Raw genomic sequence first — 27789 nt, forward strand, 5'->3', positions numbered from 1 at the left:
GGAGGAGAATCCCCGCTCGTTTGGAAAGGTACCAAGGAAAGGCAAGCAAAGCGTGTTTAATCACGTGTAGAGGTCCCATAGAATAACAATGGAAGGAACATAGTGTCCCCAAATAACATTGGAAGGAACATAGTCCTATAGACTAGCATGGGAAGGAACATAAATCCTTAGAATAGCATGGGAGGGAACATAAGCCCTTAGAATAGCATAGGAAGGAACATAGTTGGCTAGAATCCATAAGTACATGCTCTGGAAAGGTGCCAAGGAACGTAAACCAAGCAAATAGCACAGGAAGGAACATAGAATCACCGTTAAACGTCTTTCATGATATTAAATCAATAAGGAAGAAAATATTAGTGGCTATACGTCTCGTGGAATTCCATAGATACATTCTACTAGTATCGCGTACCTCTTTGTAGGTTTTTTTTAAACAATGCTTTAGGCTGCAGTTCAGTACACTTTTTCTAATGATTAATATAACTATTAAAAGGGAATATCGAACGCATATACATATTAGGGATCTATCTTTCACACATATACAGGGCTCCCGAATGGGGGGAGGGTACAAGGAGGTTATATTCAAGATCAGGAGACGTTGACAGTAGTAGTAGAAGAGTTGGTATTCGTAATAGTAATAACAGTAGTAGCAACAGCACTAGTAGTATCAGCAGAAGAAGCAGGTGCAGCATGTACATAGTGCTCTTGAGCAAGTCAAACCTCTCCCTCAACATATCCCATAAATTTTTAATTAAATACACGACATCGGTCTTGTGATATTACTGATAGGCTTTTTTAACAGCTTGCTTGCAAATAGTGTTTTTTGATTTAGTTCAATCTTTTTTCTCGATATTCCCTGAAACTTTCACCGTAATACCTTTATACCACCATAATACCATAATAGCCTAATTAGTAGCAGTAGAAGTATTAGTAGGAGTAGGGAAAGTAGGAGTGGTAGTACACTCTAAAAAATAAATTTGATTTCCAACTAATTTTTGCTGGAATTTAAACCGGGCAATTTTTTCGTTGAAATTTTGATTTGTGTTTTGGGTCCATCAAATTTTTGAAATTACTAAGATTTATGTATTTTTCAGCAGAAAAAAAATGCAATTCCCAACGAAAATAGGTTTTATTAATCCATATTGTTTGGATTTGTATGCTAGATCAAACTTTTTAGAATATCATATTGAATTTGATTAAGGTAACATTTAAATTAGTATGTTATATTGTAATCCGAATCAAAGGTTAGAATTACAACAGAAAAAAAGAAGCTAATTGTCTTTTTGTGTAAAAAAAAGAGTATAAAATTTGGCTTGATATGAGTTGAAAAAGTTTAATTTACACGTTTAGAAAGTGCTTACCCAAAAATTTTTCAATAAATATTATTTTGCATAAACTTTTATTGGCGATGTTGTTTCGTAATAAATTTGTTTTGTGCTTTTCCTTAATTAGAAAACTCTTGAACCTACTATCCTATTCTTAAAATTACCAATTAACAACATATTTTACCCTCTGAATCCAATGTTTTTCTAACTAATACCGAAAACCCTTGTGTGATTTTTGCTGATAAACATAACAAAAATTTTTGTCGAATCTCAAACATTTTTTTTAAAGTGTAGTTGTATGTAAGTATTGCCTTTATATCAGTTGAACATCCCCCTCATCATGCCCTGAAAGTTTCAACCTAAAAGCCTAATAAATAAGCGAACATCGCTGCAAACTTTGACATTTTAGTTTTTATCCTGATTCTTAGTATCAAAAGACGAGAAAAATTATATCTAAGTTCCACTTGAAGACATTTACATAATTTTACCTCAGGAGATGCTATCATTTCGTGTGAAGCAAAGATTCCAAAAAGGCCAAGAATGGAAAAGAGCCCGTGCCCTTGAAGAGGAACGATTCCTTTAATTCATCACCATTCATAAAGCATGTTTTTTGCTGAACACTTATATTTACTCATATGTTTTCACAAACCTAACCCTGTTGGGACACTTTCAACTTTAGAATCCTTGCATACCCCTATTTTCATATTATTTTGGACAGAACTAAATTGGAAGCAACTCTAAAAACTCAGTATATAAAAAATTTCGAAGCGTAATAAGAATTTTCCTGGTAAAGTGTTTAAATTAGAAGAAAAGATGAATTGCACTGTTTCTATATCTTTTTTTCATGCCATACCGAATAATTAATACTAGCAAAGTATTTTTTTTCCCTTTAAGTTACTAACATTTTTTTCTAATTGATCATGCTATGTAGGGAAAGAGTCATAAGATGTGTTTTACGGACTATGTTTTGTCACGACCTAATGATTTAGGTATTTTTATTTCTATAGGGTGTGTCTTTTCTCTCCACTCAGTGTGTTCAATTTTTGCGTCAACTTTTAAATCAGTCCGTCAAAACTTTTATCTGATAAGTCTTAACTGCAATTTAAAATATATAAAAAAATCAACCCTAACCAATAGATTTATACTCTATAATTGAGAACTGTGATTAGCCTCTATATAAGGGCTTGGCAATAGTTCATATAACATGATTTTGCTATTAAAATTTACATATTTACATTTTTTTTTATATGATAACAATTCTATATTTATAAAGGGTTTTCAGAATAACTTTATAACTGTATATATAATCTCAACAACATTTGTTACCACTAGATAACTTTTCCATATACGACTATATACATTTTCACATCTTTGTTTTACAATTTTGGTTCTACTTCGAAATCTACCTCTCTACAATCTTCCTTTAGTTCCTCGAACATACCCACAACTTCCCATCCCACCGCTGCCACCTGTTGTGGTAACGTTGTTTTTCTGGTATTTAAGTGGATGTGGTCGTAGATGCCTTTATTCTCCCTTTAGAGGGGAGATAAACTATGGCTCTAAGGTAATTAAACTTTGGTAGCGTTCCTTTGGCTATGACCGAACTAATGAGGCGCACCAGCTCGGTATGTTCGCGGGACTAAAGGTAGATTGTAGAGAGGTTGGCTATAATACAATACTTTTATTCAATTTACATATAACAATACCAGATATATATTTTCTACTGGGACTGGCTGTCCCTAGTAGACCACAAGTCTCGGAAAACTACAATAACATATAATAGGATACTTAGACACTTACAATGGTCTGACAATATTCCAAGGTATTTCTAAATCAACGGACCAGAGGTCAGCCCGGCAGAGAGTTAGTATCAGTCTTCCCCTTCCCATTAAATGTATCTTTTATACATTTTTATCAACCACACCTTCCTTTACCCAACCGACGCAATAAGTAGGAAGTGGTGATTTCTCAATTTCCCGTTAAGCAGAAACTTGGCAGGATATATTCCTTATCTTAATAAAAAGGGGTATTTCTAAACTTTGTATTTGCGTCTTAATATATTTTTACTAAATTACAAATTTACTAAATTAGAAACTTTACCACAAAAAATTCAAAAGAATGCCCTGACCCAGAAAGCGCTTTTTTACCCACTTGAAGCGAAACATGCAATTTACTTTATGGGCTATTCATTGAGCTAATGCGGATAGCTTAATTCACAAAAATTCAGTTCTTTATCTGCCAGTTCTTGACTTACTTTACTGAAGTCCCATCCGTCCTTGAAGATCGTCTTGGGGCCTCTTTCTTCGTAACGGCGTGGATGTACCTTTTGTATGCTTCACGGTCTTCTGCTAGGCGAAGAAGGTCCGAGAGGCGGTGAGGCACAAAGTTTTCCTTCCACCTTTTTGGGGGACGACCACGAGAACGAGAACCGTGAATTTGGCCTTCGAAGGTGATTTTTGGGAGACGGGATCGACACATCTGTTGTGCATGACCGAGCCATCGAAGTTGCTGGAGCTGGATCTTCATGAGAATTGTTTGTTGTACTTTAAGGCGCTCGAGAAGTTTGACATTTGAGATTCTATCAAGGTAAGTGATCCCGCCAATGCGGCCAAGGTACTTAGTTTCAAACGCTGCAAGTCGACGGTTGTCATTTACCTTCAGCGTCTATGTTTCACATGAGTAGATTGCGATGGGGATGATCAGGGTATCAAAAAGTCGTGTCTTAAGCCGCAGAGACAAATCCTTGCTTCGCCATATGGGCATAAGGGCCTTGAAACTGGAACTCACTTGGGCGAGACGTCTTTTAATGTCTTTTGATAGACTGTTGTCGCTGGTGATCAGACTACCGAGGTAAGGGAACTCGTCAACCCACTGGATACTCTCTCCATTAATTTTCAGGTCTGGCTTAACTGTATCCTGTGGCTTTCGTGAGCAGCACATAGCCTTTGTTTTTGATACATTTATGATCATTCCAAAAGAACTAGTGGCTTCGAACACGTCATTAGAAACGGCTTGTAGATCCTCGGGTGTTTCAGCCATTTCGTCAATATCGTCGGCGTAGGCTAGCTTATCTATCTGAACACCCCTATATGTGCGTCACAAGTTGTCTCCACCAGGGATAAGACTGATGTGAGGAAAAGGTTGAACAGCTCTGGAGACAAAAGGCATCCTTGAAGGACACCTGCGGAAGTCTGGAAACTGTCAGTGAGACCTTCACTAGTCATGACGCGACTCCCAAATTTTGAGTACATATCTTTGATAAGATCTACTAGGTTTCGTGGGATTCCGTAATGGAGGAAGATATGCCATAGGCCATTTCTCCAAATAAGGTCAAATGCTTGCCTAAAGTCGATGAAGAGCTGATACAGGCCGCGACCGAATTCCAGATATTTCTCTAAAATTTGGCGAACAGTGAAAATTTGATCAACGGTTGATCTTCCAGGGCGAAACCCGGCTTGGTATTCTTGGAAGACTAAGGATGACACGGCTCTGATCCTTTGGAGTATAATTCGTGTGAAGATCTTTGCAGTTTGACTTGTTAGGCTAATAGGACGGTAATTATCACATACTGCATTTGACCCCTTCTTGTGTAGTGGAACAATTGTGGCTTCGCACCAAGAAGTTGGGAAATGACTCTTTTGCCAGGCACCGGAAACCATCTTGTGGATACGATCTATGAGTGGTTCACACCGGACTGTCAGCAGTTATGCCTGTATCCCTTCTAGGCCAGGGGCCTTGTTAGTCTTCAGCGCTTGGATGGCATCCTTGACCTCAGAACGGAGAGAAGGTGGGCTGGGGTCTGAGACAGTAACAGGAAAGAGGTCCAGGACAGCAGGGTTTGGAAAGATATCAGGATTAAGCTTTTCTTTTAAATGCTCCATCCATCTCGATCGGATACCTTCTGTGCTTTGTATCTGAGAGCCTTTTTTATCTAGCAGTGCACAAGGACTGAGGCTTTTATTGCTTGTTAGCTCATGAACTCTCTTATACATGAAGTATGAATCGCCTCTCTTAAAATCAGCCTTACACTGTTCACATTTGTCTTTAATGTAGGTGTGATGGGCTCTACGGGTGGCTTTTTCTACAGCACGCTTCAACTGCTTATATCTTTCCCTGCTCTCTCTGTCTGACCTGTTATTGTGTTTTCGTTTCTAAGCACATAATAAAATGATATCGTTCGTTATCCAAGGCTTTTTATCACCCTTTTTGGTTCCTAGGGCGGACATCGCTACTTTGCTGATGATCTTAGAGGAGTCTTTGACCAGTTTATCGATATCCTCTTTAGATAGAGTTACAGGAATATTAGAAAGAAGGTCCGATATTTAAGTAGAAAGTTCATCGATGTAGGTTTGTCGAGTTTGATGGTCTTTGAGAAGATGTGTGTTGAAACGAGCGGGTCTATTATTCAGCTTTACGGAAGATTTCAGGAGTATCTTTAGTGCAGACATGACCAGAAAATGGTCGCTGTCGAAATCGCCACCTGCGAGGGTGACAGTATCTAGCACAGATGATTTCCACCGCCTAGAGACGAGCACGTAATCAATAATATTACGGGTTTTTCCATCCGGCGAAGTCCATGTGGCCTTACGACGTTCTCTATGTTTGAAGAGAGTATTTGTAATGGCTAGATCACTGTCACTGCAAAATTCAATGAGGCGTTCGCCCCTCTTGTTAAGTCGTCCAAGGCCAAATTTACCCATAACATCTTCATTTCGAGCAACATCGTTACCAACAATAGCATTGAAGTCGTCAATAACAACAATATTGTCTTTTTTAGGAACTGCGTCAATTAGGCTTTGCAGTTGAAGGTAGAAATTATCAGACTCTTCATCTGGTTTGCTGAAGTCAGGAGTGTAGACTTGTATGATCGTGATGTTGATCGGTGATCCTTTCATTCGTATCATAATGAACCGTTCTGACACAGGCGTTACGGAAATATGGGATCTTCGTGCCTTAGTCGACATAAAAAAGCCAACACCTTGGCGATGGACGCCATCGGTTCTCCCAGACACTATCAGACTAGTGTTGCCGATCCTTTCTTCGCCGGGGCTAGGGAGATGTGTTTCTGAAACTCCTACAATATCCCATTTATATCGGTTTAGTTCATTTAGGGCAAGATCTATTTTGCCTTCTTTAGCAAGCGTCCTAACGTTAAGGGTTCCAACAGATAAAATCAATTTAGGAGAAAGCATAGCCTCCGGGTTTGGAGTTGTCAACATTGTTAAAGGGAGATTCTGGGTCGTCAGCTCGTCGGTTGCCCCGGACGCAGTAACTTCGTCGGTTGCCCCGGATGCGGTAACTTCGTCGGTTGCCCCGGACGTGGTAACTTCGTCGGTTGCCCCGGACGCGGTAACTTCGTCGGTTGCCCCGGACGCGGTAGTATTGGTTCTCGTTCTTGATCGTTTGTACTTCATATTTTATAGGAAAGAAGGTTTCTTGGAAAATTTCAGGACGGCGGTAAGCCACTCCTCTCCATCCCTAGCAGGGGCCGGCTATATCTACTACCTATAAAGCGCCCTTCTGGCGTCCTGCATCACCTGCAATTTTCCCATTGCTGGGAGAAGGTTTGTGATTGGCGGGACGTATCCATACGCCGATGGGCCCTGCCCAGTGCACATTAGAGGGTCCTTCCCCCTCCTCCACCTGAACTTATGGACCCCAGACGTGGGTGCTCCAGCTATATTTCAAGACCCCCAGAGACCGGGTCCTCTCATGGTCCGCACCTCCCTACCGGGAGGTGCCCTGCATATCTACAGGACGTTCCCCTATCCGCCACCTGGGGACGCGCTGAGTGGCCTGGGAGAGGCCGAATCTCAGAATAAACGATTGTCTTTCTCCTATCTAATAAACGATTGTCTTGTCATTATTATACGCAATTTTTATCTCTTTTTTCCTCTTTATAGACACCTTGTGTCATATAACAAGTAGGTTAGGATGCAATCGAAACTACATAATAAAAGCTATTCAAGTAATTGATAATTTATATTCTTATATTTAGAAAATACAATAATCCGATAAGGGTTGCCAGAAAGTCAAAGAAAAAAAGATCGCGAACCTTTTAAAAACAAGCCAAAATACTCCCGAGCCTATGAAAACTAAGACAGCCATCATGGTCAGTTTATAAAGTTCTAAATTGCCCAAATTTGTGTGTTTCACAACAATTTTCGGGGCTAAAGTAAAAAAAAAATCGTATGTCGCGACTTGCGCCGCGACACGCGCATGACCCGAAAAGTGTAGTTGGATTAGTTCTGGATCAATTTTTTGGTCCGGTTATTTCAAACTTAGCACCAATCTTTTGAAACAAACACGGTAAAAAGGTCGTCCTGGTTAAATCAAACTTGGCACAAATCTCTCAAAACAAACACGAAAAATGCGGTCCAAACGCGGGCCAAACTTCTAGTTAATTCCTTAACCTTTTTCAAAATTCTCATCATTTAGTCCATGACAAAATTAAAAAATTGTGTTACGAAAGTGCTACAAATTGAAGAACGTGCTACAGTGCTACACATTATGAAATAGTTCTAAAACAGTTCTTTCGTGCTAAAGTCACAAAAAGTTTTGTCCCTAATCTAATTCTACTTTTACCTTGCTTGCTTACCCTTCGTTCATCCTGCTTCAATTTCACGGAAGAACAACGACTTATGTGATCCGCCAAAATTCATCTGTTTTGAGCTGCAGTTTTATGCGTCATAATGGTTAAACAGCTGTGAACTCTTTTTATTAACTTTTAGATTTTAATATGACTTATTCCAATGAATACACTAGTGACAGCCACAGGCCGAAGACATACAATATCTTTGTTTTATTATCGCATAACAATTTTTGGTACACGTTATTTGGTACAGTTGCAATACAATATTTAAAGACAACTTTATGATTAAAGTCAGGCCTAAAAAAAAATATAAGAACGGGGTTAATACAAAAGCCTTCGCAACCCCAAGATGAAATAATAGGTACAGATTAAAAACAAAAACAAAAAAGAAAGGCACTTAGATCCATAAGGCACTAAGAGATTTAAGACCCAAAGGAGGCTAGGATATTATCTAGATCGATTAGATCCGTTGTTTGGTCAGCTTCGTCGACTTCACAAGCCTTATGAATATCACTATTGAAAAGCAGTTGCAACACAATATTTAAAGATAACTTTATGATTATATTAAGGCCTCAAAAGAAACGTGAGAACGGGGTTAATACAAAAGCATTCGTAATCCCAAGATGCAATAATACGGACATATAAAACAAAAACAAAAAAAGGCACTTAATTGTATAAGGCACTAAGAGCTTTAAGACTCAAAGGAGGCTAGGATACTATCGAGATCAACTAGATCGGTTGTTTGGTCAGTTTATTTGGCTTCAAATATCACTATTGAAAATCAGTTGCAAAACAATATTTTAAGATAACTTTATGATTAAAGTAAGGCCTGAAAAAATCGTGAGAACAGGGTTAATACAAAAGTCTTTGTAATCACAAGATGAAATAATATGGACGGATAAAAGAAGAAAAAAAAGGAAGGCACATAGTTCCATAAGGAACTAAAAGATTTAAGACTCAAAGGAGGCTAGGATATTATCTAGATTGACTTCTTCTTCTTCTTCTTCTAATTCACAGCAGACGGGATATTCAGCTGATACTATTTAGCCCTCTTCTTTTTGCTTCACTCTGTGGGCTAAAGAGCTACTGGCTTGGTTGTCTCTTATTTATTAGATATTCTCAGATATCTTTCAGTAAATCTTTCGACTCAAGAAGTTCAAATATAAGATGATAGATATCGATTTCTGTGCTCTGTGTGCAGGTATAGTCGGCTAGGCTCTTGGCTGATAATGAGATTTTGTGGTATTTGAAGCATTTTAACAGTTTACAAAGCAAGGTATGTTGAGCAGACGTCAGCATATTACATTCAAATAGGCAATGGTCAATTGTTTCATTATTCATATTACAATGCCCGCAAAGAGGGGACAGGGGAATTGAATCACTTGAATTAGAAAACTTATATGAGAATGCAAGAAAATTTAGTCCATTTGTTCCAGAACGAATTCTATGATAAATTTTAGAAAGATACTTCTTGGGAAAGGGGGAAAGGATAGGATCAATCTTATTAAAATTAATATCTGATAGCCTCAATCGGTAAATATCTCTAATTTGTATTGGTCTCCCACTTGGCTGGTCAATATTTATAGCATTTTTTGTCTATTTCATCAACCCGATGACTACCACTTATGCCAGAGTGGCTAGGAATGTACTGAAAGTAAGTTTTTATGCCACTTGAAGCAAGATTATCAATAATACTAAGACAATGATAAGTGTCGATGTCCAACTTATATTGAGGTGCTGAGGCCAGCAACTCAAGGCTTGATAGAGAGTCGGAATATATGATAATATTTTTTGAATTTGCAATCAAAGTTTGGTTTTCTGTAAGGTGTTCTAATGCCATGGATATGGCATTTAACTCAGCAGACATTATAGATAAATTATTATATAATCTCTCACCCGTTGCAATTTTCAGGTGAGGAAGGAAAACACCACTGGCAACCTTCTCATTCATTTTTGACCCATCAACAAATTTTTGGAAGTGATTTTTATAGGTAATTGTATTAAGTTCTGCAAACTTTTTTTGGACAAAAGCAATGGGGGTTAAATCTTTATTCCACTTTGAGAACTCATTGTTTATTATGGAACTTGACCACTTCCATGGGGGGGATCGGGGGAAAGTGGGTGCAATAGACTTTGCTGGTATGGGGAACTTCTTCTGGATATTGGCATACTCATCTGCAATGCCTCTATACATGGCTGGATTTCTTAACCAATTATGTAGTGTGTGTGAGCTATTTGATTCAATTTTTGTAAGATGTTTTGTCAAGAGAAAGCTACGTCTCTCCCTTATTGTTGTTAATCCACTCTCCATAAACAGAAACTTGGTGCTTGTGGGTTTCCTAATACCAAATATGAGACGTATTATATCATTTTGTGTTGTTTCAATTTTTTGCATCTGGGTCTTTGCACATGCACCATAGACGATGAGCCCATAGTCAATATGGGGTCTTATATGTGATTTATAAAATTGGAATAAGGTTTTCTCCTTACAGCCCCAGGGCGTATAAAGGAGTCTTTTTAGTCTATTTGTTTTTCTATTGCGTTTTTTTATTGTGTTTGAAATTTGGAGGTGGATATTAAGTTTTTGGTCAAGCATGAGACCTAGGTAATTAATATGATTATCTTCTGGAATAGTTGTTTTATTTAGAGTTAGTTTTACATTAGCATGGTTTCGCTTCCGGTGAAATTGGATTATTTTTGACTTGGTGGGTGCAATGGGTAAATCTGAATGTTGAGAGAATTTTTCAAACTGGAAAAGTGACTTTTGCAGATTTGACTGTGCTATCTGGAAGGTGTTGTCAGATGACCATAGCACTAGATCATCAGCATATTGTAGATTTGTTTGGGGTAGGTTCATGTTCCAGAGATATAGGGCAAATAGGAGGCAACTGAGGACTGCTCCCTGTGGTAGGCCTTTGGTTATTGTCTTTTGGGGTGAAGAGGCTGAACCAACACAAACGATGAAACTTCGCACTTCTATGAAGGATTTAATAATAGATACTAGCTTAGGGGGTACTCCAAGGTTTGCAAGTTTGTTTAAAAGTATTTGGTGGTTCACATTGTCATATGTCCCTTCAAAATCTAGGAAAGCTGCAACTAGGACATTATTTTTAGAGAAAGATTCATTTATTGCATTTGTTAGCAAAATGAAAGCATCTGTTGAGGAGTGGTGTTTCCTGAATCCAGTTTGAGTGTGTGGGATCATATTATTTTTTCAACAAACCAGAGGAGTCTGTGATAGATCATTTTCTCCATTATTTTCCCCATCACAGGAGTAATCCTTATGGGCCTATAAGACTCAGGGTTATCTTTTGGTTTATTTTTCTTTAGCATTGGTAGGAGGGACGAACATTTCCATATATTTGGGACTCTAGAAGATGCCCAAGCGTGATTATAACAATTTAGCAATTCTTGTTTGTATGAAGGTGTGAGATTCCTTATCCATGTAGGGTGTATATTGTCATAGCTGCCGCTAGTTTTGGTTCTAATATGATGTATTGCATTATTCATTTCCTGGATTGAAAATGGATTAGTTATGTACTCGGATCTTGGGCGTGGTTGGTAACTTGGGTTCATAGGAATTGTGGACAGTTTGCTTTGATTATTTGATGTTAGCTTATTAACAAAAAGAGTTGCAAATAGGTTAGCTTTTCCATTATTATTGTCATAATGGGTATTATTATGTATAAGCTCATACAGGAGTGGGTTGGGGGATGTCTTTTTCCCACAGATGTGGCTTATGACTTTATGTATCATTGGCTCATGCGTTTCTCTGGAGAGATTATTTGCAAAATTATTCCAGTATTTATATTTGGCATCTATTATAGTCCTTTTTAGATTAGATTCTGCTTGTAATTTTTTTAAATATGTAGTAGGTGATGGTTTTTTTATGAATTCAGTCCTATCTGCCTTTTTTATCCTCCATTTATTTAGGCACTCATTTGTCCACCATTCTTTAGGAATTTGTTTAGGGAATGTTTTCTTAGGTGTTTTCCTGCGGATAGCATGATTAGGTGTATTTATTAGTAAAGATGTCAAGGCTTCAGCATGTGTGTCAACTGTTGTGTTAGAAATGCATGAACTTTGGGTGAAACTTGTAATTTCATCATTTAGCTTATTTTGGAACATAGACCAATTTGCTTTAGTGTTGACATACTTGGAGGTATGAGATAAAGTTTCAGCAGGTTCATTTAGGGAGCAAACTATAGCAAAGTGGTCAGTACATAGACTATCAATTTTATTTATGTAAATTTTGTTCAAAAAATTTGATGACACAATTTGTAGGTCAATTGTGGAGAATCTGCCACTTTTGAGGTTGAAATATGTATTCAGGTTTGGAGGGGTAGCAACAGCTAATTCATTATTATTTGAAGTCATATGCTCAATGAATTTACCAGCTTTATTTGCTGGTTTATTCCCCCACAAAAGGCTCTGGGCATTGAAATCACCACAAATAATGATATTTTTTAACATATTAGAATTATTTATATAATTAAAGAAATCCTTGGCATCCGTAGTTTGGCCATTAGGGTTATAAAAGCTTATTATGTAGGTTTTTAAATTATTCAGCCAAACACTGATACCAATTACATCAACATCATTTGCAAAATCTGGAAAATTGATGCCACAAAATTTTATATTATTATTAACTAATAAAGCTACCCCACCTCCATTTCTATCTGAAGATCTATCCTTTCTCAGGATAGTATATCCCAGAGACTTAATTTGTTGATTTTGGGTTAAATGAGTTTCCTGGAGGCAAGCAATATTAATGGAATTATTATTCATAAATGATAGCTTATTTTCTGTGAGTGATCTTACATTCCATTGGAGTATTGATAAATGTTGTGTTGTTGATTTATACTTCATATGACTGTGTATCAATGTTCAGCTTTGTTAAAAGTAAAGCAAGATCGTTTTTTGCTTGAATGAGCATATCTTCTGGGATGTAGATTTTTGCCAATTCTGCAATAATTTTTGTTTTCTGTAGTTGATGTATGTTCATGGCCTGAACTGCATTACAGTTTAGAATGAATAAGCATATGTTTGGGGATTGCATTTTTGGTTGTGCATCCTGTTTGTTGGTTAAGGGATTGATTCCTGGTAGTGTTTCTAGTTTGTTTCTTCTTGGGAGGGGGGGCCAGGCTGACCTCATCTCACCGGACAAGGAAGCTTGTTGGCTTGGTGATTCCTTCTGATAGGGATTTGAGCTAGGGAGCTTAGAAGATGGTGTTTTATATGGGGTGCTTGATGCATTGGGGACATTTGACTTGGGGGTTTTGGTTGGTTTCATTACAGGCTTTGTCTGGTATCGTTGGGCAGCATTTACTTCCATTGCTGCAAAGGGGTATGCGATGGCCTTTTCTGTTGATATTTGGAGTGTTAAAGCTCTTTTCTTGTATGCAGGGCATAATGATTTATTTGTAGATTCATGTGGGGCTTTGCAATTGATGCATGTAGGCTGAGTGTTGTTGCAAGTTGTCAACTCTTTAGGATGGAAAGCTTTACAATTACTACACTCTCGGAGAATTTCATTACATTTGTTTGTTGTGTGTCCCAGTTTGAAACACTTCTGACAGTGGATAGACTTAGGTTTGTATTCCTTGTGTGGTTTGATGTGCCCATATAGGAATAATTTTTCTGGGATATCAATTTTATCCTTCAGTGTGAATAAGAAGGATCTACTAGTTTTTAGGCCATTAGAGTTAGGTTTTCCAAGTTGGGTAACATCCTCAACTGGGATTGTGTTTCCAGCCCTATCTGAAAGCCCTTCTTTTAACTCCTGAGTAGATATCTCTGGGGGAACATTATAAACTACTATTTTTTTTGTGATTGTTTTGGGTTCCAATTAGATGCAGTAATTGGGGTATTCAGAAGGGATTTTAGGTTAATTATTGTATCTGCTGATTTCTGATCTTCTACAGCTATTAGCAGAGATCCATCACGGTTAATATTAAGAGAGAACATTTATTTTAGCAATTTAAAAATTGCAACTCTTATTGCAGTGATCATTTTTATTTCAAAGGGGGTAGTGGGAGTAATTTTAAGGTAAATTCCTAAGTTTTTGGAGGGAGGATCTTGGGCAGGGAGATGGGAAATGCTTTTGATTGGGGATATTTTTTTCCTTTTTTAGAGCTTCTAGAGAGGACCTCTTGAAACCCATTATCATCATTTATGGTTACATTATCCCCTTTACTTATCATTGTCCTATTCTCCGAATTGGAGCTATCATTTGAACTTTGAGATAGTGTGCTTTACTAGCCAAAATGGGTATCTTTCAATATCACACTTTCACTGGAAATTGATTTGGGATCTGGGGGGACTTTTTTTGGGAGGACTTCTAAACATTGCCTATTGGAAAAAGCTTTAAACAAATAAAAGACAAAACTAAAACAAAAAGGGGAAAATAGAAAGATATCAAACCGTCTGCACTATACTATGGGGAGGGGAAACACCACAGTATAGCCCTGAGGATCAGTTGAGCAGGATTGGTTTAGTACAACTGCTGATTAGAATCATAATAATTCACAAGAAAATATATTTTAATTTTCTTATAAGGTTGTTGCTGGACTCCAACTTCTTGATATGACTAGATCTGTTGTTTGGTCAGTTTCTTTGACTTCACAAGCCCTATAAATATCACTATTGAAAAGCAGTTGCAACACAATATTTAAAGATGATTTTATGATTATAGTATGGTCTCAAAAAGAAACGTGAGAAAGGGGTTAATACAAAAGCCTTCATAATCCCAAAATGAAATAATACGTACAGATAAAAAACAAAAACAAAACAGAAAGGCACTTAGATTCATAAGGCACTAAGAAATTTAATACTCAAAGGAGGCTAGGATATTATCTATTTCGACTAGATCAGTTGTTTGGTAAGTTTCTTCGACTTCACAAGCTTTATAAATATCACAATTGAAAAGCCGCATACGCTTTGTAGGCTCAAACGTCGAGCAACTCGACATCACAGGCCTTATGAATATCACTATTGAAAAGCAGTTACAACACAATATTTAAAGGTAACTTTATGATTAAATGAAGGCTTAAAAAAAAATAAGAACGGGGTTAAAACAAAAGCCTTCGTAATCCCAAAAATGAAATAATACGTACAGATAAAAAATAAAAAAAAAAACGAAAGGCACTTAGTTCTATAAGGCACTAAGAAATTTAAGGCTCAAAAAAGGCTAGGATATTATCTAGATCGACGAGATCGGTGGTTTGGTCAGTTTCTTCGACTTCAAATATTACTATTGAAAAGCAGTTGCAGCAAAATATTTTAAGATAACTTTATGATTAAAGTAAGGCCTCCAAAAGAAACGCGAGAACTGGGTTAATACAAAAGTCTTCGTAATCCAAAGATGAAATAATACAGACGGATAAAAAAAACATTTGTTTGGTCAGTTTCTTCGACTTGACAAGCCTTATAAATATCACTATTGAAAAGCAGCATACGCGTTGTAGGCTCAAACGTCAAGCAACAAGAGCCACATGCTGACAACCACAGCCTGAACACAAGTATTGAGCTCAATATCGGCAAGAACATACGGTTTCGGAGCTTGCTCTGAATGACATTCATCATAGAAATGTACCGTTCCACTATCGCATTGCTAATTGGCAAACTCAACAGGGTCAATGCCCACTTGGCTAACTCACGATAAGGAAGTGCCCCAACAGCATCAAGTTAATGTAGGACAGCTATCCAGAACTGATAGGATTTTTTGGTGATTGTTCCTCCACACGCAAATGACCAATCAACATCCAACAGTTTCCTCCACTGATTCTCCAGGGTACTGAGATCAGTGGTAGCAACAATTCTCAATGGCAAGTCTTCAAATCGGGGTCGAAACTGAGACAAGCAAATCACAGGGGATAAAAATTTCAGCTTTATGAGCGAATCCAGAGCAGGAGGCATTTGTTTAAGCACCGCCTTAGCCGCAGTTTTCAGACACGCAAAAAACCGTATTTTGATTTCGCTCTTCTGTGTGTCTGAAAAATTAGATTTTGCCAGTTCAATCAGGAACTTGTGTCCTTAATCAACTTGATCTGGTGGTAAATAATTGATTTCGAAGTCCATATTAACCATCAAAGACACTGCAGATGAGCAGAGTATCCTACGCCTGAGACTTAGTATTAAATCCTGCAGCTCTTCAAAAAGACGAAATTGGTGAGCGTGTGTGTGCTGAAACAGCAAGTTGACCCTTTGAAATTCGGACAGCAATGGCTTCAAGAACACAATCAAAATTTTGTTTTGCTCATCTTTATACATAGCGTGTAGCACCCTGACAGTATTGCAACGTTCTTTCTCTTTGGCTAGACTGAAGTGTGTGGGAGCTCCAAGTATTGCTCATGTATGAGAACCAAGGCATTGTACCGAGAGAGCCAGCGAGTATTTCAAGGAGAAATAATACATAAGGGTGAATTTCCATCGTTTATTAACTTAAATACATGTTGATATGTCTCCCTTCTAAAAGGGCTTACATTAAACCATTTTTATGTTTTGGACATCATAAACTCAAGGTTCGAAGGGAATTCACAGACCGCCTCTGAAGAACACGGATGGAGTGAGTGGCAAACAAACTTGAAGAGCTGAAGATAGGGTAGGCCATTGTCTCGTAGTATGGTAAAAAAGGAGTGGTTTACTCCGCACATGTTACTAGGTCCGTCTGTGCCAATACAAATAAGGTTAATCATAGGTACTTTGCAGATATCAAGGAACTCTTTGTGTTTGTCATACAGTATAACAGCGGTAGTCAATGGTGCCTCATTCATGGGGGGCGCCTTCACCTTAGTAGTCTTAGAATTATTAGTTACAGTAACCATAGTTGTAGTACTAAAAGTATACACATAGTGCCTTCTGGCTAATTCAAAATCCCCACCAATGTACTTTTAAAGATCTAACTTATTAATAAAAGTTGTTTTTGAGATATTGCTTTGTCACCTTTTTGAAAGTCCACATGCTCATAGTTTGTTTTGATTTAGTTCAACGTCTACCTAAATATTTCATGTGTGTGTGTGTGTGTGTGTGTGTGTGTGTGTGTGTGTGTGTGTGTGTGTGTGTGTGTGTGTGTGTGTGTGTGTGTGTGTGTGTGTGTGTGTGTGTGTGTGTGTGTGTGTGTGTGTGTGTGTGTGTGTGTGTGTGTGTGTGTGTGTGTGTGTGTGTGTGTGTGTGTGTGTGTGTGTGTGTGTGTGTGTGTGTGTGTGTGTGTGTGTGTGTGTGTGTGTGTGTGTGTGTGTGTGTGTGTGTGTGTGTGTGTGTGTGTGTGTGTGTGTGTGTGTGTGTGTGTGTGTGTGTGTGTGTGTGTGTGTGTGTGTGTGTGTGTGTGTGTGTGTGTGTGTGTGTGTGTGTGTGTGTGTGTGTGTGTGTGTGTGTGTGTGTGTGTGTGTGTGTGTGTGTGTGTGTGTGTGTGTGTGTGTGTGTGTGTGTGTGTGTGTGTGTGTGTGTGTGTGTGTGTGTGTGTGTGTGTGTGTGTGTGTGTGTGTGTGTGTGTGTGTGTGTGTGTGTGTGTGTGTGTGTGTGTGTGTGTGTGTGTGTGTGTGTGTGTGTGTGTGTGTGTGTGTGTGTGTGTGTGTGTGTGTGTGTGTGTGTGTGTGTGTGTGTGTGTGTGTGTGTGTGTGTGTGTGTGTGTGTGTGTGTGTGTGTGTGTGTGTGTGTGTGTGTGTGTGTGTGTGTGTGTGTGTGTGTGTGTGTGTGTGTGTGTGTGTGTGTGTGTGTGTGTGTGTGTGTGTGTGTGTGTGTGTGTGTGTGTGTGTGTGTGTGTGTGTGTGTGTGTGTGTGTGTGTGTGTGTGTGTGTGTGTGTGTGTGTGTGTGTGTGTGTGTGTGTGTGTGTGTGTGTGTGTGTGTGTGTGTGTGTGTGTGTGTGTGTGTGCTCAAGTTGTATTGTTTCATGAATGTGTGTGTGCTCAAGTTGTATTGTTTCATGAAATAGTCAAATGATTTATTCAAAATATCAAATATTTTATTCGAAATACTATGTTGCTTAAAATAAAATATGGAAATATGCAATAGTGCTGCTCAAATTGTATTGAGTGCGGAAATATGCAATACTGTTGCTCAGATCGTATTGTTTCATGAAATAAGCAAACGCTTTATTCAAAATGTCAAATATTTTTTTCGAAATACTATGTTGCTTGAAATAAAAATGCGGAAATATGCAATGGTGTTGCTCAAATTGGATTGTTTCATGAAATAAACAAATGCTTTGTGGATCAATTAACCAACTCTTTACATTAGATAATTACGGTAATTAATATATATCTGCATAGTATTTTATCTCACTGAGACTAAGCTAATTATCTCTAAATGCGGATATTTCGGAATGCGGACGCAGAAATCAGTTTTACTCAGATCAAGAACGGTTGCTATAATAGTCAAGTACCATAAGATGAAACCAAAAAGGATCACTTAACCAGCTCTATGCATTAGATTATTAATTAAAATATATCTGCATAGTAGTTTATCAAACTGAGACTAAAATAAATATCCCTGAATGCAGACATTTAAATCGGTTTTACTCAGATCAAGAACTTGAGCGTAGTCGCTATAATTGACAAGTATCATAAGGGGAAGCCAAAGAGGATCACTTGACAAACTCTATACATTAGATAATTAATTAAAATATGCCTTTATAGTAGTTTATCTCACTGATTAAACCATTTATCTCTGATTGCAGACATAGAAATCTGTTTTACTTAGATCAAAAACTTGAGTATGATGGCTATAATAGACAATGTATATTACCAACATTTTTGAAATAAAAAAAAAAAACAGGACATTTTATACTAATTTCTAATGTTTGATCGTTGATTTTGACTCACTGTGAATGAGAAACTAAAACACTATTTGCATAAACGTTTTAGTTATGCTAGCGATCATATGTTGGCTATTGTACAAACAAACAAAAATTACAATATGATTCCACTTTCACTCTTAATCAGATTGAAAAACACACGCATAGCCGAACATCTATTAACATCTATTAACAAAAGCTTTCTCCGGCTTTGCAATACAAAGACGGGGTCAAAGACACCACAATTCCTCCGAAAAACAAACGTTTCCACAACTATCCAGTCCCTCTCCATGGCCGACTCAGACCACTTTCTATTTTGAACTAAATCCCTTATAATTCCTTAACTCTTTAAGAGCGGGGGAGGAGGGAGGGACTCTATGTACCAACGTATGAGGTTAGTATCGGCTACCCAAACTGACCTTTCATTCGAAAGTTTGGCTTTGGCGTCGCCATTACCTCATACGTTGGTACATCTATTAACAAAAGCTTAGATTCCAACCGATTTGGTGGTAGGTTCATAAGTCAACTAATATAAAATATTAGTTTCAAACTCAAACATTTAAATGTATAAACTATAAAACTGTCTGAACCACAACAAAATTTAGAGTTTCGGTTCGATCTGCTATTTCATGAAGATAGTGTTGTCTGGGAGTAGACTCCGAAGACCAGCCAGCAGTATTCATTATGTCAGCAAGTGGTACTGATTTTGATCGCGCCAATGACGCCGTTTTGGATCTTGTGTCATGTGCTTTCCTTTTTCTACACTCTTCTTTTGCTGCCTCCTATGCCTCAGTTATGGCTTGCTTTATCCAAGAAGAAATTGTTCCAGCTGCCAAGTCTACTAGCAGGTTGAGAAGATTCGTGTACCAAGATTAGCGAGACCCTCGCGGAGCAATTAGCATTATTCGGCAGTTCACCGACTTTTGAACCTTCTCCAGAACCTTGGGATCAGGGCAAATGGATGGAAGGCATAGCTGTGTTTGTTCGACCAATCGTGGACAAGGCCATCTGTGCCGATCGCAAGAGAATCTGGAACTGGTGAGAAATATATGTCGATCTTCCAGTTCAATCGAGTCGCGAATAGATCTACTTCTGGCAGTCGATACTCTTTTGACAGGGCTCTGAAGACACTTTCGTTGAAACTCCATTCCGTGGGCAGACCTTTTCCTTCTCGTGACAGTGTGTCGGCTACTAGATTGAGTGACCCGGCGATGTGTCTTGCCCTCAAGTGAGCGTTCTGGGCCATCGTAACCTCGAAGAGCTTTATGAGTTCCTCCTCTAGGGAGAAAGAGCGGGTTCCACCCTCTTTGTTTGTGTAATTGACTACAGTCGAGTTGTCCGTCGCTACCATGACTACCTCGTTTCTTAGCTCCTCCGCAAAGGCTTTGATTGTGTTGGCTACGGCTCTCATCTCGAGGCAATTTATATGAAGAGTTTTTTCTTCTTGAGACCAAGTCCCCGAAGTGTTTTGATGTGGGTCCTCTAGATAGCCACCTCGCCCGTAGGTTGACATGTCGGTGAATATTGTTTTGGAAACAATAGGGGGCTTGAGAGGAAGGCCTTGACTCAGTCAATCTTTGTTCAGCCACTGTGAAAATGCCTCTTTCATCTCTGTCGTAATTAGGATGTTTAAATCTATTTTGCTTCAAGACTTGTCCCACAATCTGAGCATTAGTAACTGACATTTCCTGAGATGTAGTCTGTTGAAAGGAATCGCTCTTGAGCCCACATTGATGAGTCTAATCAGCTTCATCAGTTGCCTTATTGAGGCATGCGATTTTTCCAGAGCTGCCTAGATTGCATGCATTAAGTTCTGAATCTTTTCCGGGGTTAGGTAAACCCTCTTTACCTCTTGGTCTACCAGAAAACCCGAGAAATATGATCCGTCGCATAGGTTGCAATTCTGATTTCTCGCTCAGCATGAACCCAAGTCTCTGCAGGAGAATCATCTGATTTCTCGGTCAGCATGAACCAAAGTCTGAGCTGGAGAATCATAATGGTCTTTATATCGTTCTGTACTAATGACTTTTGGTAATTGTGCAGAATTTATTTGTTCATGTAGGCATGCCATTGGATGGTTAGAAGATGGCCATAGCTCACGATGGCACTTTGAACTGATATATTTTGTTTTTGAATGTGAACCCTAACCTCATTCTGTGAGTTAGGTCCTTAAAGTCGGCGGAAAACATGAAATACTTTCCAGAGATAATAATTTTGAGTATGCTCGAGAAAGAATATTTGAAAGATGCTGCTGACATCTATTAACAGAATCGAAGAACTTTATCAGTTTTTGGGATAGTGTCAGGAGAGACGCTCTCTGCCTTTAGCATCTTTATGACAGCACCTAACGTGAGGTAACTGTATGATAGCATGCTCAGAGTCACTCGTGTGGAAGAATCTAAGGCCAAGAATGACTTTCTGTCAACTGATATGAACTTTATGTCCTCTACTTATCCAGTTGATGGTAAAAAAAATGAACTTTGGGTTTATGTGTGGTTCCTGTGAAGCTGAAAATGTGTTTTGACATTATTTTGTAAGCTCTCGCTCGGTCCGGGATGCCGAAAAGGTCAAAGAAGTACTACGTTTTGAAACGATATTTTCTTCAATATTATAAGTATATACTGTTATCCAGCTAGCATAGCATATTTGTAATTGGACGCTGGAAGTAAATTCAACTCTAATCTCCAGAAAAGCTTACCATATGCCAGACCAGACCTATATGTTAGCGCTGTAGTCGTTACAATACTATGCAATGACGGTACGTACGTCCAAGGCGTCGTAACCTTATATAATGGCGGTCTGTACTTCCAAAGCCTTATGACCTTATGTAATGATGGTCTGTACTCCCCAGGCGTTATGACCTTATGTAATGGTGGCCTGTACACCCAAAGTGTTATTATCTTATTTAATGCCGGTCTGTACACCCAAGGCGTTATGACCTTATTTAATGACGGTCTGTACACACAAGGTGATTTGACCTTATGCAATGATGTCATGTACACCCAAGGTGTTGTGAACTTATGTAATGGTAGTATGTACACCCAATGGTGTTATGACCTTGTGTAATTCCGGTCTGTACGCCCAAGGCGTTATGACCTTATATAATGACGGCCTGTATAGCCTTTATGTAATGAATAATATACCATACCATAAAGATTGGATTTAATACACCCAAATGATTAAAATACAAATAATTACAAATAAGACACAAAAATTCACTTCTGTAATATTCTGTTTCATGATTTCTACGTACCATCAGGGTTGCCAGCTGCCAATATCTAAAAAGGAGTAAAAACTGAGGAAAAGGGGGAAACTTTGCTCAAAGAGTGAAAGTCCGTGCTTTCGCTCGGCCCGGTATGTCGGGAAGATCAAAGAAACTATCATGTTCTGAGAGTGGCTTATTCTTTGTTGTTGACTGCAGGTCTTCTGAGCGCTGCTTGATGAAGTTTTTCAGCATTGGGGAGAAAGGTAACGTGATAAGCTGTTTTCTCTGGAATGGCTTAATTGCCAAAACCAGCTCTGCCGCCGAGCGAGGCTGTTGGACGGTAATGGTAGGCCTGGGTTTGATGGTGTCACCCAGTACTTCGTATACAAGGTCCAGTGACTCTGCCAAAGAGACCATGTCATCTGTTCCGGAATCGGTGCTCAATTTTAACCAACTATAAAATCTTTATAATTAAATGCTGTGTCTAATCTGAGCTACAATCTCCAGACCAACTTATCCCTTGCCAGAAGGCCTATAACGCCGTAGAGGTTATAACCTTGCGTAATGGTGGTCTGTACGCCCTAGGCGTTTTGACCTTATGTAATGACGGCCTATACGCCCTAGGCGTTATGACCTTATGTAATAACGGCCTGTACGCCCTAGGCGTTATGACCTTATGTTATGACGGCCTATACGACCTAGGCGTTATGACCTTATGTAATGACGGCCTGTATGTCCTAGGCGTTATGACCTTATTTTACGACGGCCTATACCCCTAGTCGTTATGGCCTTATTTAATGACGGCCTGTACGCCCTAGGCGTTATATCCTTATGTAGTGACGGCCTATACGCCCTAGGCGTTATGACCTTATGCAATAACGACCTGTACGCCCTAGGCGTTATGACCTCATGTTATGAACGGCCAATACGCCCTAGGCGTTATGACCTTATATGATGACGGCATGTACGCCCTAGGCGTTATGACCTTATGTAATGACGGTCTATACAGCCAAGCTATTATGACCTTATGTAACTTATAAAATATAAACTTATGAAAGGTATTATCCATACCCAAATACTGGATTTACCGCAGCTAAACTATTAAAATACAAATAATTATCTGGCCTACTAAACACCAGGCCTAGAATAAAAGTAGATATTTATATAAATATACATAAATATGTTAAAAATGTGTATATGTTTCATATGTAGGAAACCTAGGAGAAACATTTCTGAAGTGCATCAATGCATTTTAAAACGCATAAGAGTCTATGTCATCAAAGTTTGGACTAACAATAGAGTCTAAAACAAAAAGGGTTGCAAAATTTACATAATACGGTTTTTCATCTTTTCATCATTTGAATTAACCATTTAGCGGCACAAAAATGAAAAAAGGAAAGACTCTTGGAAGAGTCTTTTAAGGCACTAAAAATCAATTCAAAAATTGAATTTGTATAAACAATATCGCAATAGTGTCCTGGATATCTCTATTGAAGAAGGCATAATCATTAGCAAACATTGCACAAATTCCCAAAAAGATGTTGTGAATAATTGTGCAATATGCATGCTGTTCCTCTCTTATTACAAAAATATTTTGAGTATAAATTCAATTTCCTTTTTTACTGATAAAAATGTTTTATATGTTGAATTAAAACCAAAAAAACTACCTTGGATAGTGTCTATCCTTATGACCCCTTGTACCACGAAATAGAAACTGGTCTGAGTCGGCCATGGAGAGGGACTGGATAGTTGTGGAAGAGTTTGTTTTTTGGAGGAATTTTGATGTCTTTGACCCCGTCTTTGTATTGCAATACCGGAGAAAGCTTTTGTTAATAGATGTACCAGCGTATGAGGTAATGACGACGCCAAAGCTACAACATAGCTAGAGGAAATCTGAAAAAGTTCAACCCGTAAACTGGTAACTGATTGTCTAGCAGTGTTTAGAGTTGCCACCGCTGGTGATTTATCACCAGATCTGGTGATTTTTCATCCTCCTGGTGATTTTTCTAATGATTTTTTTGAATATAGTGATTTCTTGTGATTTTCATTTAATTTAATGATTTTTTTTACAAAATTGGTTAACATTCCATGCGTGATTGGTTTCGCAGTCTTACTGAGGTGAAATAATCAGTGACTTTCATATTTTATGGTTTTTTTCATTCGTTATTTCTAAAGAGTGGCGTTATTTTGGGCTTTTGTGTATCCTTTTAGCTTGGCAATCGTCTTCCTGATAGTTACAAATTTTAATTTATAAATACATACATGTGTGTCCCATGTTTGATAAAACGGATTGAGGCTCAGAAACGAAAATAAAAATTTCTCAGGTAAAGAAGACATAGTCCCACATGAACATACATTCAGCAGCCTAGGCTAGGTCTTTTTCAAGAGACTTAATAGTCTCAAGAAACCAGGGGGTTCAGTCTCAAGGGGCTCTCGTCTAAGGAAACAGGTAAATAAGATCTATCACCGATTGTTTGATATTTCAGCTTAGACTTGACCCACGACAATTTTCAGGAAGTAAAAATATATATAAGAAATTGACACCATTTGGGTAGTTTTTTTCAGAGCTGAAGTTTACCACTAAGGATACCAACTATGGAAGAGTGTTTAAAAACTCTCATAAGCAAATGAAATTCCGATTTGAGGACAAAAGAGGATTATTGGGGTTATTCATTTTAATGGAAACCTAGAAAAAAGATAAAAGAAAAGCATTTGCAAAGAAAAGCTCAAGGTACCCAACTCGTCTTTTTGGTATAAAGCTTATCACTATTGACCACCGGTTTCTGGCGATTTTTGTGAAATACTGGTGATTTTCTTGGTGAAAATCTGGTGATTTTCTTGGTGAAAAACTGGTGATTTTTATTTGGATGTGGTGGCAACCCCGGCAGTGTTATGTGTAACCTCATTGGATATACAATGGATACGCCCGATAATTCGGTACCTCTTCATTTCAGCTTCATACTTGCGTTTTGTGCTCCGTTTCAGTTCGAATAGAGTCCCCCTTAGCGGTCTTCCACAAGCAATCAAAATGTTTAGCCAAGATTTTGCATGTCGTTTTGCCGACTGGAGTTCAGTGGATTCGGACCACATCGGTTTTCTTTCCCAATTTTGGCTCGTCTTGTAGGACCCGCTTTCGCTTCGGCAACTTTCAGAGCCTGGAGTACTTGATGGTAATAATAGCTAAAATCAACCATGGCTGAGACTTTGGAAGGGCCAGAGCAGAGTAGATGAGAAGGAACTTTGATGAAACTTAGGACCGAAGCAACTGTGGTGACTTAAAGGGGAATATTGCATTTCTCCCAATTTTGCTTGTAGACCCACTTTTTGGAACAAGAGTAAATAGTGCTCTGTGTTGGCTCCATCTGAAACGGAAGTCCGGAATGGTCGCTAATCGGATTATCAGTGCAAACTGTAACTGGAAGACTAGAAATGGATGTGCATGAAAGTACGTGGTCAATATTTGAGGTATGACCACTAGTATGGGTGTACGGAAAATCCAGAGACTTCGGCCAAATCTTAACAGTGGTGGGGAGACAATACATAAGAATATCGGATAGAACATGGTCCTTGTATGGGTCACAGTTGAGGTACCCGGCAATTAGTCACTTACACCCACGAAGCTCAAGAGCCTCCAAATGTTGTCTTAGGACATCCGCTGCTTTTGAGAACTTTGTCAGAGAAAGAGTATTGTTGTAATTAGTAGGCATGTATATGTTGATGAACTCAATTCCCTCAACAGAGACGCACAACAGACTACTGCTTCTAATTGTTGGCTTAGCCAAAAATTCTTTCCTAGCGTATATTGCCAACCTCCGAACGGACGCCCTGGCATAGATCTCGCTGGCTCTAAAAAGACATCGTGCGAGCGGGATTTGTCCAGGAAGTTTATATTCGTCCCGGAAAGCATATGCTCCTGGATAAATAGCACGTCATAAATTAGAAGGAGATCATCTATGTCTTTTTCTTTGTTGCGACAACCATTGATACATATATATATATATATATATATATATATATATATATATATATATATATATATATATATATATATATATATATATATATATATATATATATATATATATATATATATATATATATATATATATATATATATATATATAATCATTAGCAAACATTTGTGTTTGCTAATGTCATAAATGACATTCAGCATTCTGCTACTTTTATTATAGTTCTTTAAACAGCCATATTGTAATCCATATTGTAAAAGAAACCTTTTTTTAAACAGTCCGTTCTTTGAAATTGTTCTTTTGTTTGTATGGAAAAGGAAATGAGTCCTTTTAATCAAAAGTAGTCACTGAATTAGCTATTTTTAGTAGTTATTTACACACACACACACACATATATATATATATATATATATATATATATATATATATATATATATATATATATATATATATATATATATATATATATATATATATATATATATATATATATATATATATATATATATATATATATATATATATATACATATAACACAATAGGAACACCTTAAATCTAAATTTAATATATATATATATATATATATATATATATATATATATATATATATATATATATATATATATATATATATATATATATATATATATATATATATATATATATATATATATATATATATATATATATATATATATATATATATATATATATATATATATATATATATATATATATATATATATATATATATATATATATATATATATATATATATATATATATATATATATATATATATATATATATATATATATATATATATATATATATATATATAATGACATACCACCTGCCTTAACGAGTTTTGAGGCTTTACTTTCTTTACCCGAGCACAGTGGAGGCTCTACCATAAGATCTTTATGGTATCCCTATGTTAGGTGAAACTTGTGAAATAGATGCATACTAGTAAAGCTATTGAAAATTACATACAAAATGAGTTTCATTCTTTCCTTAATAACATCCCAGAGGTCACTGAGCAAAGACCATTCTGGAAAAAATAAAGATTGGTCCAGATGTGAGTTATAAAACAAAGTCTTTTATTGGTATCCAGATCCAATTACAGATTTAAAGTTCTTCAAGCTTGTCATAAAACAATCTGCAAATTCAAAATTCAAAAAAAGAAAAGCGAAAGAGAAATTATATTAAAATTTCATTCAATATTTCTTTATAATTTTTTGTATATTTACCTAAAAGTTCATGATACATAAAACTAAATTTTTTTAATTGCCAACAAATTTTTTTGGCAGAAAAACCTCTTAAGATCAGTTTTTCGCTAAGCTTTTTAAATCTATTTTAAAATCTGTGTAATTGCTGCAAATTTTTGCATACCTAAATAATTGGGAATAATAAGCTGAATAAGTAATATTTGAATGTATATTACTTTCAAGGAATGAAAAATAAATTACTTCAAAATTAAAATCATCCGTTTTATTATATATTTTAAAAACTAATTTATTATTATCTGAAATATTAATATTTAAATCTAAAAATGGCCATAGTTTCTTGTCCCATAGCTAGGTTCCAGAATTACCTCTTGTGGATAAATATTTTGAAATCTCAATAAACTTTGCACAAGTTATTACTAAGAGATCGTCCGGATATCTTTTATTATTTGAAAGGTTATATTTTACATTGCTTGGGCTATTTTTATTTATCATATATTCGTATTCTAATTGACTTAAAAACAAGTCCGCTCTGGATGGACTCGCATTCCCACCCATAGGAATGCCAACAGTTTGTTTATATAAATTACCAATCAATCTTATAAAAGTATTAAATAGAAACAATTCCAATAAATCACATACCATATCCAAGTTATAACATCTTGAATTAATAGTACTT

At 37.2% G+C, this 27789-nt stretch overlaps 1 protein-coding gene across 1 annotated transcript in view; it reads right to left on the reverse strand.

Moving 5' to 3' along the window:
- LOC148951694 (alanine--glyoxylate aminotransferase 2-like) overlaps positions 1–19226 on the reverse strand; it is a 61711-nt gene extending 42485 nt beyond the window's left edge. The window contains exon 1 of the mRNA XM_089088647.1: positions 19127–19226. Coding sequence (XP_088944773.1) covers positions 19127–19226 — 100 coding nt within the window. The remainder of the gene's footprint in view (positions 1–19126) is intronic.
- Positions 19227–27789: the final 8563 nt, after the last annotated feature.

The sequence above is a fragment of the Artemia sp. Qi Xiang Cuo genome, chromosome 5 (assembly GCF_049724085.1).
Source record: "Artemia sp. Qi Xiang Cuo chromosome 5, ASM4972408v1, whole genome shotgun sequence".
NCBI lineage: Eukaryota > Metazoa > Arthropoda > Branchiopoda > Anostraca > Artemiidae > Artemia > Artemia sp. Qi Xiang Cuo.